This window comes from Aulostomus chinensis, chromosome 15 (genome assembly GCF_037954235.1).
Source record: "Aulostomus chinensis isolate RoL2024-O1b breed Wild chromosome 15, RoL_Achi_v1.0, whole genome shotgun sequence".
Taxonomy (NCBI): domain Eukaryota; kingdom Metazoa; phylum Chordata; class Actinopteri; order Syngnathiformes; family Aulostomidae; genus Aulostomus; species Aulostomus chinensis.
In genome coordinates, this window is record NC_141334.1 from 27,014,569 (window position 1) to 27,029,568 (window position 15,000).

The 15,000-nt window shown below is 47.6% G+C and overlaps 1 protein-coding gene across 1 annotated transcript in view; it reads left to right on the top strand.

Moving 5' to 3' along the window:
* med13a (mediator complex subunit 13a) overlaps nt 1-15,000 on the top strand; it is a 94,792-nt gene that overhangs the window by 45,585 nt on the left and 34,207 nt on the right. The window contains exons 4-9 of the mRNA XM_086179212.1: nt 1,280-1,425; nt 9,664-9,852; nt 10,391-10,585; nt 10,705-10,867; nt 12,061-12,171; nt 14,103-14,858. Of these exons, the coding sequence (XP_086035338.1) occupies nt 1,280-1,425; nt 9,664-9,852; nt 10,391-10,585; nt 10,705-10,867; nt 12,061-12,171; nt 14,103-14,858 (1,560 nt within the window). The remainder of the gene's footprint in view (nt 1-1,279; nt 1,426-9,663; nt 9,853-10,390; nt 10,586-10,704; nt 10,868-12,060; nt 12,172-14,102; nt 14,859-15,000) is intronic.

Sequence of the window (15,000 nt, forward strand, 5' to 3'; positions counted from 1 at the left end):
GGCTGCCCTGGTGGCTGCCCTGGTGGCTGCCCTGGTGGCTGCCCTGGTGGCTGCCCTGGTGGCTGCCCACGGCTCTGGAGAGGACGGGTTAAATGCGGAGGACACATTTCACTGTATCTATGTACAATGACAGTAAAGGCTTCGCCTTGTGTGATGGTCGTACAGGCACAGGCAGGCGTTGTTAGCAGTGGCTGTTGGGTAGAGAGAAGGTACAGTTGTAGCTGAGTGGACTGGCTTTGTTTTACACTTCACAATGCACACTTGCACTCAGCTTTTCTGTGTTGACTTGAGCCTCATTCACTCATGCTGCCTTTCCCAGAAGTGGTCCTGCTTTTCCCATTGGAAGGTGTCATGTGCAAATGAGAACTTACGTTGATTTTCTGGGAAATCTCTTTTGACAATTTCCTGCCTCAAACCTACAGTCTTCCCCACTTCCCACTCCTGGGTACACGAAGGCTTTTGAGCTCTGATCAACCTGACTGAGCCTCTTCCCATTGCGAGGAGATGAGGAGTTGCCTCTCGTGGTCACAGTAACTGCACTGGAACGAAGTGTGTGGTGTTTGCTGCCTCAGTACCTTTGACTAGTTTACAATCTTTGGTTGCTGCCAGTTGGATTCGGTGTTTTTCTCTGGGCTGTTTCATCGAGCACTGGGTCATTGGGCGTCGCGATAACAGTTTGTTGGAAGCTAAATTGTGTCACATATTGTTGAGATAGCAATGGTACTGTCTTTTAACGAGCACTTTATGACACTGACATAATCACATGATAATGCAAATTCCTCCTTTTCAAGACTTCTAAGTCTTAGGAATATTCATAGTCAGATTACACGTTGGTCTGAGTTTTTTTCTAGTGACGGATTCTGTCAGCTCTACCACGTGATAATAAACTCCTGAGTTTGTATTTATCATTAAACTCACAGGATGGAGCAGGTGCCGACTGACATCATCATAGTGATGTGATAATTAGAACAGTTCATGATAGAGTGCAGGTATCTGAGGCGCGACCGCCTCACTGACGGATGCTCTGCTTTTATGAGGGTGTATCTTCCTACATTTTCATCTTCATGTCAGTTGAGGTAGAATATGGGTGAGAAGAGGGAACCAATCATGGCTGGTTCTAACCTCTCCCTTCCAACGTCTGTGAGCAGGAACCTTGATTGTCGTCTGTCTTCTCCACCTGACACCAGTCAGACTCCAGTGACTCACTGCAAGGGGTACTGTCTTTAGAAAAATGAACTCATGTCACTCTTTGTTTCTCTCCTCCTCTTCTTCTTCATAGTGAACACCTTTCTTGCGCCTTCACCTTCTTCTTACACGGGGAGAGCAATGTGTGCACCAGCGTGGAGATCAACCAGCACCAGCCCATCTACCATCTGACTGAGGAGCACCTCACGCTGGCTCAGCAGGCCTCAAGCCCCTTCCAAGGTGGGTCCTGCTCCTGCTAATGAAGCCAACATGTTACACTGCAGTCACCTCTCCTTTTGGGCCACTATCATGTACTGCATCCTGGTGTGTAGTATAAGTGTCAGTCCCTGGATAAACACAGACAAACAGCATGTGTCCTGCTCCAACGTGCCACTTTGGTTCAACCTGCTGGTGGAGTTGGAGCAACACACACCACCTCCCGCCAGCTTACGGCAGATCTGAGCCACGGCATCTGGAAGATTGCATGTGACAGTTGAGCAGACAGGCTTTGTGAGCTGTGGTCGGTTTTCTGGGAAGAAAGTAGAACTGCTGTAGTTTTTTGGTGGTTGTTTGCTGCCAAAACTGTGCTTGCTGGGGGGCAGTCTCTGACTTGCTCATTTCAAACACAAGGTCAGGATCAGCTACAGATTGCAGCGGAGTCCCTCAGACATTTACTGTATGTCATGATACACATGCTGGTGTGTATTTTACAGTTGTCATAACTATGGTGCTGCTGGTTGTCAGCAGGGCTGTAGCGATACGCTAATCTCACAATACGATACGTGATATTCGGCTCACGATTCGCTCCACTTCCATGCTTTTCTGAGAGGTTTTAAAGGACAAAGTGATTTGGTGACATCTTGTGAGTTCCGTTGACTTGGATTGAACGAACTGAACTGAAAGCATCAAGTACACAACATGAGGCTCTGACTGGCAGCTCGCAAGTGCTGGACAAAATGAATCAAAGATGTGGTGAGAAAATTAGTTTCATTTATTGAAACTGAGTGCAAATTGTAGCTTTCAAGCTTTAGAAAAGTGAACATTGAGAGTTAAAGTGCAGCCAGAGGCCTTCTGAGGCAGCGTTTTAGCTGGATACTGAACACAGGAGGGAGCTGCTGGCCAGTGCAGCCACCAGCTTCACCAAAAATAAACCATGGCAGCCAATAATTCAATTGGCAGGTGACAGCAGCATAGCGGGGCTCCATCGCGTTCACCAGGCGCCTCAAGCCGGTGTTTGCCACCACCCAGTAAGCTCTCAAATCCTGACTAATAAAGCAGCAATGGACGCCGTCACTGTCCAGCGTGGTTCGTTTCGGGACGCGCCGCAGCTTCGTGGGCTCGGTCTCAGGTAGCATTCCCTTGTCCGGGTGGTGATGTTTTAGGAGGCTCGCAGGTTGGTGGTACTTCCTGAGTACTTCACGTTTGTGTGACACAGCTTGTAAACCGTCATACTTTTGTCTAAATCTTTGCTTTCCTTTTTGTTTTTGAACCCAAAATGCTTTGACACATCAAACAAAATATCGATATATTTCGCAGAATCGATAACATTGCTCAGCCCTAATTGTCAGTAGTACTGCAGCTTCAGCTCTGTTCAGCTCAGGAGAGTCTTTGATCTCCTGCAGCTCAGGAATGAGGAAGTACCTTTTGTTGCGCTAAATAGCCAGTTTGTTCTGACAGAAATGTTCCTCTGATCCTCATGAAGTCTTGAAAGGCATTTAGATATATAGGATGATAATCTTTTAATCAACACAAGGTTTTTTTTTCTTTTTAGTTTAACATTGTGTAACACGGGCGGCCCGGTGAAGCAGTGGTCCTCACTGTGGCCCCCCAGCTAGAAGGTTGTGGGTGGAGCCCCGGCTGCAGCACGGGGTCTTTCTGGGTGAGTCTCCATGTTCTCCCTGTTCCTGCTGGGTTCTCTCTGGTACTCCAGCTTCCTCCACAGTCCAAAGACATCAAGAGGGACCAGGTTAATCCAGACTCTAAATTGACCGTAGGCGTGGCTGGGAGAGCCAATGGTTGTCTGTCTCTATGTGTTGGCCCTGCCATGGACTGGTGACCTGTCCAGGGTGAACAAAGGATGGATGTAGCTCCTGCTAATGTTAGCAACAAATGATATAAGAGGGTGAGGAGCTATGACTCCTAGAGTTCTGAACGGGCCGACAAACATGATGGGACCTGTGGGTCTGGGTCAAAAAAATATGCAAGTGGGTCGGGTCAGGTCGGACAGTTTTTTTTTTTTTTTCAAAAAACGAATCATTGGTAAAGAAAGTCTCTGGCTGGCTGCTGCCTGCAACACACATCATGGAGAAGGGCGGGGCCAGACCTGAGGTTCGAACTGATAGCTCATGTTTGTGTGTTGGGCTGGGCAAGGTTTGGGCTTTAAAACCTGCGGGCCGGGTCAGGTCAGGTTGTCAGGCCCGTTGAGAGCTTAAGTGACTCCGGGTGTCTCCAGTGTGGATTCAGGTGGACTGAGGAGGAGCCCAGGCCCCGGTGTGTGGATGTGGTCAAGTTCTCTTGAGTGAATCATGGAAGCATGAAACGCTCATAGAGAGAGATTATTATCACCGCTGCAACAAATTTCTGTGGTGGTTTGATTGGTTCCCAGCATGAGGAGGAACACGCTTGGTCTGGATCGTTTAATTTCTGACTGATAAACACTGGATGGTATTGCTGGCTGTGCCACTCGCTCTCTTACTTAACAGCTAATGTCTCTCGACCATCAGCTAATGCCCCTCCCCATCAACACCAGTCTGCAGTCTTGCTCTGAAATCACCTGCACGTTTGTGTGTGGTGGTTATTGTGACATCGGCTTTACATTTGATTCAGTGGCGCTAAATATTTGGAATGTCTGAACTTTCCTAACTGGAAGAACACATCATCACCACTGAAAATATAGCAAACTCTGCAGATCCTCACTGTGATTTTCTTTTTTAGTGTCTGTAGCTGTACTAAAAAATGTATTTTTTAAAAATTGGATTTATAAATAAGTACGGGGCTTTAGATTAGCTTTTAAAACTACAAGTGCTGTAGCCCCTGACTGAGAATTTGTTGGAGTGCAAGCTAAAAATTGAAGGGCTGCACCGTAAATCGCAGTGCAAGGCAGGTGAAATACACAAGAATAAGTTTCATGATCGTCTCATCTGCTGACACCAATGCAGCAGCGCTCATGCCTCTGCATGTCTTGTTCTTCTCAGGTGTGTCATGTATGTTCGATGCCATACTTGTTTTTTTCTGTGTGATTTGGACCATATTTGCCGCAAAAGTTACAGTTTATTATGTTGTTCTTTAGGATTCATTAATTATTCAGTTCTTCAGGTGAATTTGTGTGACGCTGGGTCTGGACACCACTCAGGGTTGACACTCGACGCCTGGTCGTTGGATCAGTCTGAACAGTTGTGTTTGTGAATGAGCTGAGCTCCTACGACATGATTTCATCCACCACAGGGTTATGTTATGGACACACACACAACTTGGTCAAGTTTTGCAGTGTCTCTTGGACTTCCACAACTTATTCAGAGTAGAAATGATGATTGCGTATGAAGAACTGGCACGTAAATAGCTAACGCCTGGACTGCTGCTGTTGCAACACACCAGCGGGTGGTTTTATGAACCTGGACCAGATGTTGTTAAGTTTTCAGGCCTGTCAATGATCTACAACTGATATAATGTTTAAAAGAGTTTATGCCAACTGTAGTTAATGACAGAAAACGCCAAGTCAACCCTCCTATCAACAAGGTAACACTAGGTTAGCATAAGCAGATCGACTCTGACTTGTCGGTGCTTCTAACGTTTTGTTTTACGACACCACGTTGTGGAAGTGAAGGGAAGACGGAGCCACGTGTGCGCTGTGTTTAGTCTGTGTGAGGTTGGTTGATTCATTGTGTTTCTCAGCCTAGAATTCCAACAGATGGAACATCTACGGATGCGCGATGTGAACGGTGTCTAGTAATGGCAGATTGTGGAGACGCTCTTATTGTTATGGGTCTGTGACGGTCATGCCACACCCCCTACTGGGACTCCCGGCACTGGTGGATAAATGCCTGCATTGTTCATTTCACCGTTGTTGACTGGGTGATGGTGTAGAGCGATGATAGCAAGGCTCATGGTGTAGATGACACGGCCCCACTGGTGAGTCCCCCTGCACCCTCCCCATTACACACATAGACCAACACTGGTGGACTCCTTCCCTCCATTTTTATTAGCATTTACAAAAAAAGGTCAGGTGATTTGCAGGTCGTGCAAGCACGAGCGATGCATGGGAAAATTACTTGCACTCGCTCATAAATTGGTCACCAAATGTTGCCGTTTGGTGGCAGTCTGGAGCCCTGCTGTATTGAGACGGATACAGTTTCCGTTGTATCACTGATCCCAGTAAATGTTTGTACTGCCAAGTTAAATGTATAAGGGGTAGAAAATGGTGCTGTACCAACATAAATCAACAGACAGATGTGAGGGGTGAGAGGCCTGTTGGTCCCACTTGTGAAAGAGAAGCCAAAGAAAACTTCGTGCCAAGAATGATGTGGAAAGATAATTTTCTTGCTTCTAGGCGGATGTACTTTTACTTCTGGGAAGCCCATTTAACTGTGACTAATCTCATCACCAAAGCCTTGCAGTATTTTGATATTTTAGTACAACATTTCTACTCACAATTTGTTTGGGAGGCAGAAGCCTTTTGCACATCATGAAGTAGAGATGAATCTTCAGGATCCCAGGAGTCCATTTAGCTCCCAGAAACTTTTGACTCAAGCTTGGAACCTGTTGCCACGAGGATGTAAAGTATGTGAGAGTCATTGAGGAAAATCGGCTTTCAAGAGCATGTTTTAGATTGCTAGGGTTAAAAGTCCAGTTCTCACGGTGAGGATGAGAGTGTGATGCTTGAGTTCAGTAAATAGTAAAGTGTGTGTTTTTGTAGCTGTTGCCAAAGATAATGTCTCCATCAGCCTGTCTCTCATAACAGCCTGGCCTGGAGCCAGTTATCAAGACAGGCCTCTGTAGTCACTTTAAATTATAGTGGAGGGGAGTTATAAAAACCTATGCCTCTAATGATATCCCATCATTGCCCAATCCCAGACCAAACACTATGTAATCCCCAAACCATCAGGCTTGCATTTCCACTCACTCATAATAATGTCAGTTTATTAACCGTAATATGGATTCTGACTGATGTTGTGCTGGATGGGACGTGATTTGCTTCCTGAGCGACGCTGTCAAGATAAAGTGATATAGCAGTTATCCTGCTGCTATCAGGGGTGAGCGATGAAGGCTTCCAGGGCGCCGGCGTGCTCTTAGCCTCCTTCGCCAGCAGGGTGGCACCTGGACTGCTCTGCTCTTTGGCTTAGGGTGATGTAGACATGCTCAAGCTCGCGGAGGGCTGCTGGTGAACGACACACCAGCTCACATTTCCCTGGGTCAGATTGATCTCCAGTGACATATTCAACCGTACAAGGACTTCGTCTTTGTATACGAGGTGCGAACACTCAAACAACCAAGACCTTATGAAAATGACTGCAATATTAAAATGAAAAACACTTCTAGAAAGTCTAGAAATGCAGTTATGTACGCCAGATAAATATGGTAGTGACCCTAGAACATTTGATGGGTGTGATCATGTTGAATGGGTGTGCAGGGTTTTGTTGACCGCATCCAGAGGGTCTGCGCTGATGAAACGTATAGAGGTGAGTGTAGGTTCACATTGCGTGTGGGGGGTCCCCCGTCAGTGGGCGTGTCAGGCGTCGTTGAGGAGTAGAAAGCTTCCTTATCCTGAGGCTAACCCTGCTGCCAGGCGGGAGTGTTCCCAGTGCCTGGTGACGTGACAGTAACAGCGGCCCCTCCCTCCATCAGACCCTCTACGATGGAGACAGCAGAAGGAACGCCATTATTACAGTTAACGCCCACAACAAAGGTCCCCAGCTTGAAGTGAGACAAGAAGATTGCGGTATGTAGTAGAGCTGTTATCACTGAGCTGCCATGAATCTAACAGAATTAATTCAGGATGATGATGCCCCCCCCCCCCCCCCCCCCCCACACACACACACACACACACACACGCACACTTACCAACTGCGAGGCTGGTTTGATCACTCTGTTAATGGCTACCTTTGATCCTCTCTGCACTGTAGTTCAGGAATTGCCCAAATAAAGTCTTCCTCAGGTACACCCCTCCTCTCTGTCTGTTGTGTGGTTACACTGCTTCACTTAAATTGCCTTCATTCTCAGTTGTTTTTACTATAAAAATTCAATTAATAATTGTGGTTGGACCCACTGGAAGTGCTCTCAAGCATCCCTGGAGGGGCCGCCGATTTACATAAGCTCCTAAGAAGCAGCCAGGAGTGTGTGATTGTGTGTGTATAGTGTGTTTTAATGTAAGCACCGGCTGTGGGATCATTCTTTGAGCAGGTGTGTGTTTTCACCGCAAAAGGGTCTCTTCTCCTGGCTAACCAAGGGTAACGCTGAGGAGGGACTGACTTCAATCCCCGCGGTCCATCCACCCCCCCCCCCCCCACCTCTGCCAAGCTTGGTTTCGTGTGCGGCCGAGCGCTCCAGCAGGCAGACCTCTCCAGGATGTGACCTCATAAAAGGGCGCAGAGTGAATGTAATGAACTCTCAGCCCATTACACTGATCTGAGCGCATTTGACATGTCTTCAGGGAGCCAGAGAGGCACTCACGGTCGAAGAGAGGGGGAGATGGGGAGGACGGGGTGTCAGGATGCGTTGGGGAAAATTGTAAACCCTTTCCATAATTGGGATGAATTGGATCCATCTTCCACAACTAACCTTAGGTCTTGCGTGTGTGTGTACAGAGAGAATTGCAGAAACGAACACGTTTGAATGTAATCAGGTTAATGTGATCGGCCACTGCTGGATGCTGTGGAACACAGCCGCATAAAAAAGCCTTCGCTCTTCAGTGTGATGGGTCATTTCTGCTGAGGTGGCGCTTCGCTCTGCGGAGAAGCATCAGGACAAAGTCTGGTTCAGACACGTCTCAGGGCCTCGCCTTAAAATGTTTGAAATACGGCTGTGTAATAAAATCAATCCCACAGTATATAATCAGGATCCCGTATCAATACTCCAGCTCCTACAACAGATATATCACCATATATGGTCATGTCATGACTCATCGAGGTCACGGAAGCTACATTCAGTGTGTTCCGTGGTATTTTCCAACTGTGCAACTTTGCCAGTATTGTTGCAGCTTGTTAGAATGGAAATCCTGAATGAGATCGTATTGATCAGTGCGTCTGCTGAGTCATCATTATCGTGTGCTATGGGCATGACTAGACGACGCTGCTGGTACACCGTCGTGTTTTCGGCTCCATTTTGAAATTTTCAAAAGTGTTGCATTTGATATTCAGTGATGACTCCCCTGCAGTGGCCAATGTGTCTGGATGTTCATGTAGTCGTACCTTGCTAAGGGTATCATATTGCATGATGTCAGAGTGAAATGGCGTGGTGGTGCGTGAGGCACCGGGAGGTAACGCTACTTACCACAGCCCTACTTTACAAGGCCACTCAAGTTCATATGAGAGCACAAAGACTGTTAATTCTCCAGCCACCGACCCGGCCTGGTGATTCTCAGCACTCGGTACTTATCTTACTCCGCCACCTGCCAGTCACCTTTCTGAAATATCCAGAGGGGTTGGATCTGTAAGTGCTGGCACGTTTGCGAGGGCGAACTCAACAGCTGCACCTTCTTAAGAAAAAGGCGTCACCATGCAAAGACGGCTGATGCACCTCATCCTCCTTTTCCTTCTCTTTTCTTCCCATTGTCTTCCACCACGTGGGCATCCTGGAAGCTGCTGTACGGTCCGCTCACACAATCGATACCCTGGGACAGAGACCATCTAGTATCATAATGGCACTCTAGAAAAAGCTGAGCAGAGAAGGACATTAACACATGCTCACACACACACACACGCGCGCACGCTCAGGCTGAAACAGAACAGGTTGCATGTGTCTTTGTGCTGCCATGCATTATGCATGTTGGTCTGCCATGCTCTCTGCGTCTGCTGATGGATTGCAGTCTTTCTGTAACACACTGATGGGCCCTCTATGACTCCCACATGTCTATGCAGTGAAGTGTGTTTGCAGAGGAATGGCCCTTTTTATAAACCTCTGTTTATGGCCTCTGAGAGGCCGCCACTTGCCAATAATTGGAGTCTGGATTGCTCTGTAAGTATTTGGCGAGTCAGATGGGAGTGGTTGGGTCCAGCGGCGCTCCGGAAAGGGCAGAGTGCTGCCGATTCGGCTGGAAATGGTAGAATGGCAAAGAAAGGAAAGCGTATTGGAAAGACAGAAAGAACGAAAAGAAAGATTGTCAGGACATTAAGGATTAAATTGTGGTGAAGATGAAAAATGATGAGAGAGCAGGAGCAAGGCGCCTACCGGTGTAGGAAAGGAGATGGGTCAGGACCAGGATGCTGGTCTGATCTGCTGAGATCAGCCTCTCATTCTGTCCTCCTCAATGTTTCTTCTGAATAGTGATCCTGAGTCCGTTTGGCCTGAATGGAACGCTGACTGGCCAGTCATTCAAGATGTCAGACCCACCCACCCAGAAGCTGATCGAGGAGTGGAACCAGTTTTACCCCATCAGCCCCAGTGCCAAGGAGGGTGTGTCAGAGGACATGGATTGGGAAGATGATTCTCTGGCCTCTGTAGAGGTCCTCGTTGGTCAGTTTTTATTTCATAACTTTGACAAACATTTTTTTTTGTTTTGTTAAATCTTAATAAGATAACTGGTTTCTACAGATGCCAGATTCTTTTTGCCGGTATTGATATGTTGATATTTTAAAACTGTTTTTTAAAACTTAGTCAGTATTTTCCAATGTCAACGTTATTTGTATAAAACAGGTTTGTGGGATTTTCACATTTCAAACTCTGTTAATTTCAAAAACTTAAGTTTTCTTTGTATTCAAAATATAAATCCCATAATCATGTAGTTATTGTTGTTTCCTCATTATGTTGATTTGATGTGTTTATATTACTCTACAATTATAACCCTGATATATTCATATGATGATATATTCATGACATATTTTTGAAAAACGGACCAATGTCTGCTGATGCAAATGACATGATGATATTATTGTTCATCTGTACTTGTTTCAAATCTAGAGATGACTGCTATGTCGTGTGTGTGTGTGTGCGCGCGCGTGTGTGTGTGTGTGTGTGTGGGTGCGTGCGTGCGTGCGTGCGTGTGTGTGTGTAGGTGGTGTGCGGATGGTGTATCCAGCCTGCCTGGTGCTGGTGCCCCAGTCAGACATTCCTGTTGTGGCCCCCGTGGGGTCCTCCAACTGCACTGCCGTCTACTCGGGTGGCCACCAAGTGCCTGCTTCTCAGCGAGAGCCCGCCATGTCTTTAGTGACCCTCACTCCTCCTACATCGCCTGAGGAGGTGCACACAGGTAAACACAGCATGGATCCAGAACACAGCCTCTCAGTTGCAGAGTCACGCTCTCTCAACTACAGGGCAGCATTTAATCTTTTGTCAATGGTCCAGTAAGCTGCCTCTCTCCTTCTGCAGTGGATTCTCACTCAGCCCAGAAGTTGGTTAAGATGCCTTCAATGTCTGATGCGTTCAGCGTGGACACAACAAGCCACCATGGAGGCAAGATTCCTCGCCGGCTTGCTGGTCAGGTGGTGGAGCATGTCTGGCAAGAGTGCAATGTCAACAGAGCCCAGAACAAGTAAGTGTGCATTGTCCCCCAGACCTGGGTCCCTCAAACTCCATTCTGTTCATGGCCTTGATCAAAGGTCAGCTGTGCACAGGGAGAAGGGCTGCAGCAGGTAGCACAGATCCATTCACGGGGCTGTCAATGAACCACCATGAATTCATACAATCATTTGATTTATGTCTGCTGTGACACCAAGTTTCCACACCTCTTAAAGAACAGAGCCACCACAAAGAAAAGGAGTGCAGTTGATAGTCATCCAGTGAGCAGCACTGAGCAGTTTCATCAGCTCTCCTCTGTCCTGAGATGGACAAGCTGTGTCCCTCCACAGTGGCAAACACTGGGCTGATCACCAGGACCGGGAGGGACCAGGACCTACTAGTTCAGCACGCAGGGTTACTGATCAGACACAAAACTACCTTTAATAACAATTTTAAATTCAGGGGGACCTATGAGGCAAACAAACCTGGGTGATGCCCCTCAGCAGGCTTCCAGAAGTTGGCCTATCACAAGAATGTGGGCTTTTCAGGAGGGAAGGGAGTTTAGTGGGGGATGGGGTAAAATGGCTGAATGTCGGGGTTGTGGAGAGAGTTAGTGGCAGAAAGTCAAGACTATTTTCAACTGTGAATCGTGTAGAGCTCCGGATGCGACAGCCCGAGCTGATGTGAGCCTCACAAGTCCCCTTTAAGGTCCTGGACAGTCCCTGACGCCATGTCCTCCTGTCCTTCTGATACATGTTGTTCCCTTTGGTGCTCTTCATTTCTCACACCTTCTTCAAATGTTGCCATACTAATGTCTCGCGTGCCAAACTATCATAAAATCTGCTTTATTTTGCCTTCATACACTAAAACAAAATGAAACCTAGATAGAAGTGCTAATCACTAGTCATTAAAATGAAAAATAGCTTGCAGTTTTGTCCCTTGGTCTTGTGAATTATTCACCATCAGTGAATCTGACACATTGGGAGCACCCCGGGATCTGCTGCCCCTTGACCAAGCAGAGAATGTCAGCTGTAGTTAGCTGTTAGCTTGTCACCAAAATATTATTGCTCCAAGCAGGCCAGTGAAGTCACCCTCAGCAGACTTTCACCATTCACCTCTGTACAACACCAAACACTACCAGACAGGCTGGATGTTTACTTTCACTTTCAAGAAAATGGAAAAATTACAATTGTGTGTGCTTGTTCATTGTATTTTTTCCTGTGTCAGGCGGAAGTTCTCAGCGGCAACCAATGGTACATGTGAGGAGGAGCGGACTGAGAAAATGGGAGCGTGGGATTTCGTGGAGCCGTCACAGAGGTCGTACTGCAGCTGCTCCAGGTCAGTCACTTTCACCATGAACAGGCATCGCACATATCTGTCCACAGAGGCGCTTAGTCAGCAAAATACCTGCGAGTTTACTCAAGGTTTGATGTTTGACAAGTAAACAGAGTAGAGGTGTATTGAAATGTTGCTGAACCTCTTCTTGGTTGTGTTTCTCCAAGTCTGACTTGATTCTCACGCTGAGGGCCAATCACTTTAGTCAGAAAGCAGTTTGACCTCTGATGGAGCGCTGGTGATTCCTTGGCGGTCGAAGAAGTGCACCTTACACACTTCCCTACCGTTGAAATTGTGCCTCTAAGAAGGAGGTGGTTGCATCCTCTGAGGCAGATTGGTGTGCACTTATTGTTAGAGGGCACCAAGAAAATGCCATCATGCTGGAAACATGCAGGTCAATGACAGACAAATTTGTTACATTCATTGTTTGTCAGGCAAGCTTCCATCAGCACGCCTTGGATTATTTATCAGCCTGTTGTAAAACGTCAGCCTCACGAGTCACTCAATTCCTGTAGTAAACATTCACTGACAGACTTTTCTTGTTTGGTTTTTGAGTGAGGATCTAGTGTATCATCTGTGCTGTCGAACCACAGCTGCTTCCCTCACAAGGGTGCATGTAAATCAGCAGTGAGCTGATCTCTGAATGCTTCAGTGGCCTCATCAATGGGAGCCTGAACCAGCCTAATAGCTGGAGAGAACATGAACATTCACACAGGGTGGGAAATGAACGCCCACCTCCTCTCCATGAGGGAAGTTCTTCTGTTTGGTGTGTAGATGTCGGAGGACAACCTGCCATCTGGCAGCTCAATGTTACAACCAAAATAGTGATGTCATGAAATGTCTGTCATGGTCACATCTCCACAAAAGTGATGGGGGTTGGGGGGGGGGGGGGGGGGGGGCTCCGGCCTCAGACCGCCTCACCGAATTCCCTCGCTGGCACACGTCCATATGGGAATGAACCTCAAGACTCCTTCTCATCCTGCTGCACTCAAACTACTGATAGTATTTGTGATTTAACGATTTTTTTTTTTTTTAATTTGGAAGGTTGGAAACTGTAATTTATGTATAGAGAAATGAGAAAATGACACACATGAATTTTGTTGTTTTAAACAAAATTCCTGGGTACTCCCTGAGTAGCTCTGGGAGGTGATCAGGTGTACCTGAATGCATCAGGAAGTCATGGCTGGTCCTTCATGTGCAGAAGCACAAGTTGCACTGCTTTATACTCTTTTTATCATGAATACAAAACACAGTTTATTTCCTCATAGTTGCCTTTTACTCTCTGTATGCTTTTATTCACCACCACAATGAGATGCGCAACATAAAAAGCCTCTATGTTCTGGTTAAAAAAAAGTTATTTTCAAATGTAACCAAGCAGATGGTTTGATGTAAATGAAAGAATACATTTGAGTTTATTTGGGAAACCTTCCCTCCAGCCAGGGGGAGGGGAGCCTGAGGGCTGGATCGGGCCTGTCAGATGGGCCGTGTGCATTTTTTTGGAAGCATTTAGCGACACAGAAACCAGAAGCTGACAGTTTTATTGGCCATTAGCTTTGTCTCTTGCACGGACGCTTTCCATATCAGGACTGATCTTGACAGCTAATCGAGATGCGAGTACCTGGGCAGAGCTCGCTCCTCAACGCCCGGGCAAATAACCACAACAATAACAGACAGTGGTGACCCAACAACCAGAGAGCCTAAAGAAACACTTAAGCTGCCCCAAGAGACTCATGTCGGGTGTAGGTGGCAGTTTGAGTGAGTGGGGATGGCTCATTTTGCCGTTGGCAGGTCAAGTGTTTAGAGTCAGCAACATCCTTTCTAGGAGAACCAGATGTGACGAGTTTTACATGGAGTGAAGATCTTCACGATGCACCTGCAGGGTTTGATATTAATCCATTTGTCCATATTAATCATGTTTGTTGTCTCCCCTGTAGATACAAGACAGTGAAGCAGCGAGCAGGTGGCGCCACTGGCCAGGCTCAGTCTGCAGGCCAGCCTTTGCAGCCTCCTACCAAGCACAAAGCAGGTGGGGAGAAGCTAGAAAAAGGTGACAAGCAGCAGAAAAGACCCCAGACTCCCTTCCATCATCGAAGCCTGACCTGTGACGACGCCTCTATGGAGACCGAGGCAGCAGCAGGCCAAAGACTGGCCATGAGGGGCCAGGATGACGCAAGATTTACTACCATCCGTTCAGCGGAAGTGTCCGCCATCCAAAAAGCCCCTCAGCTTCACAGTGGGGGGGTCAGCACTGGGCCATCAGACCTGGCAAACTCCCCCCAACCCCCACCACTTAGCCCCCATCCCTGTGAACGTGGCGAGGAGTCAGGGGAGGGCATGAAGAACCCTTCCACCCCAAACGGCCAACACTTTTACCAGCCGCCCCCAGAGCCCTGCCTGGTTGGGGTGAAGGGTGGCGGCGATGAGCCCGGAGGGCCAGAGGGTCTGACTCAGCACTTCCACTCGCACCACCCCCATCCCCACCCTGCTGCCTCGGGTTATTCAGAGCCTCCTGAGCCCACAGTGTACATGGGGTCAGCGGTCCACCTGGAGGAGGACAACTCTCACGCACCATGGCGGCTATTCAACCTGCCCCGCAGGAAAGAGGCGGAGCTGCCCACACCACTGTTGCCTGGGGACAAGTTCAGAGACGAGGCCTCAGCATCACAGGAGAACCTGGTGTCTGTCACAGAGTGAGTGACACCGACTGATTCATTATCAGTATCTCTCTCTCTCTCTCACTCACACGCACATGCACTCACCCACACACACACGCACATGCACTCACTCACACACACACATGCACTCACTCGCACACTCATACACATGCACTCA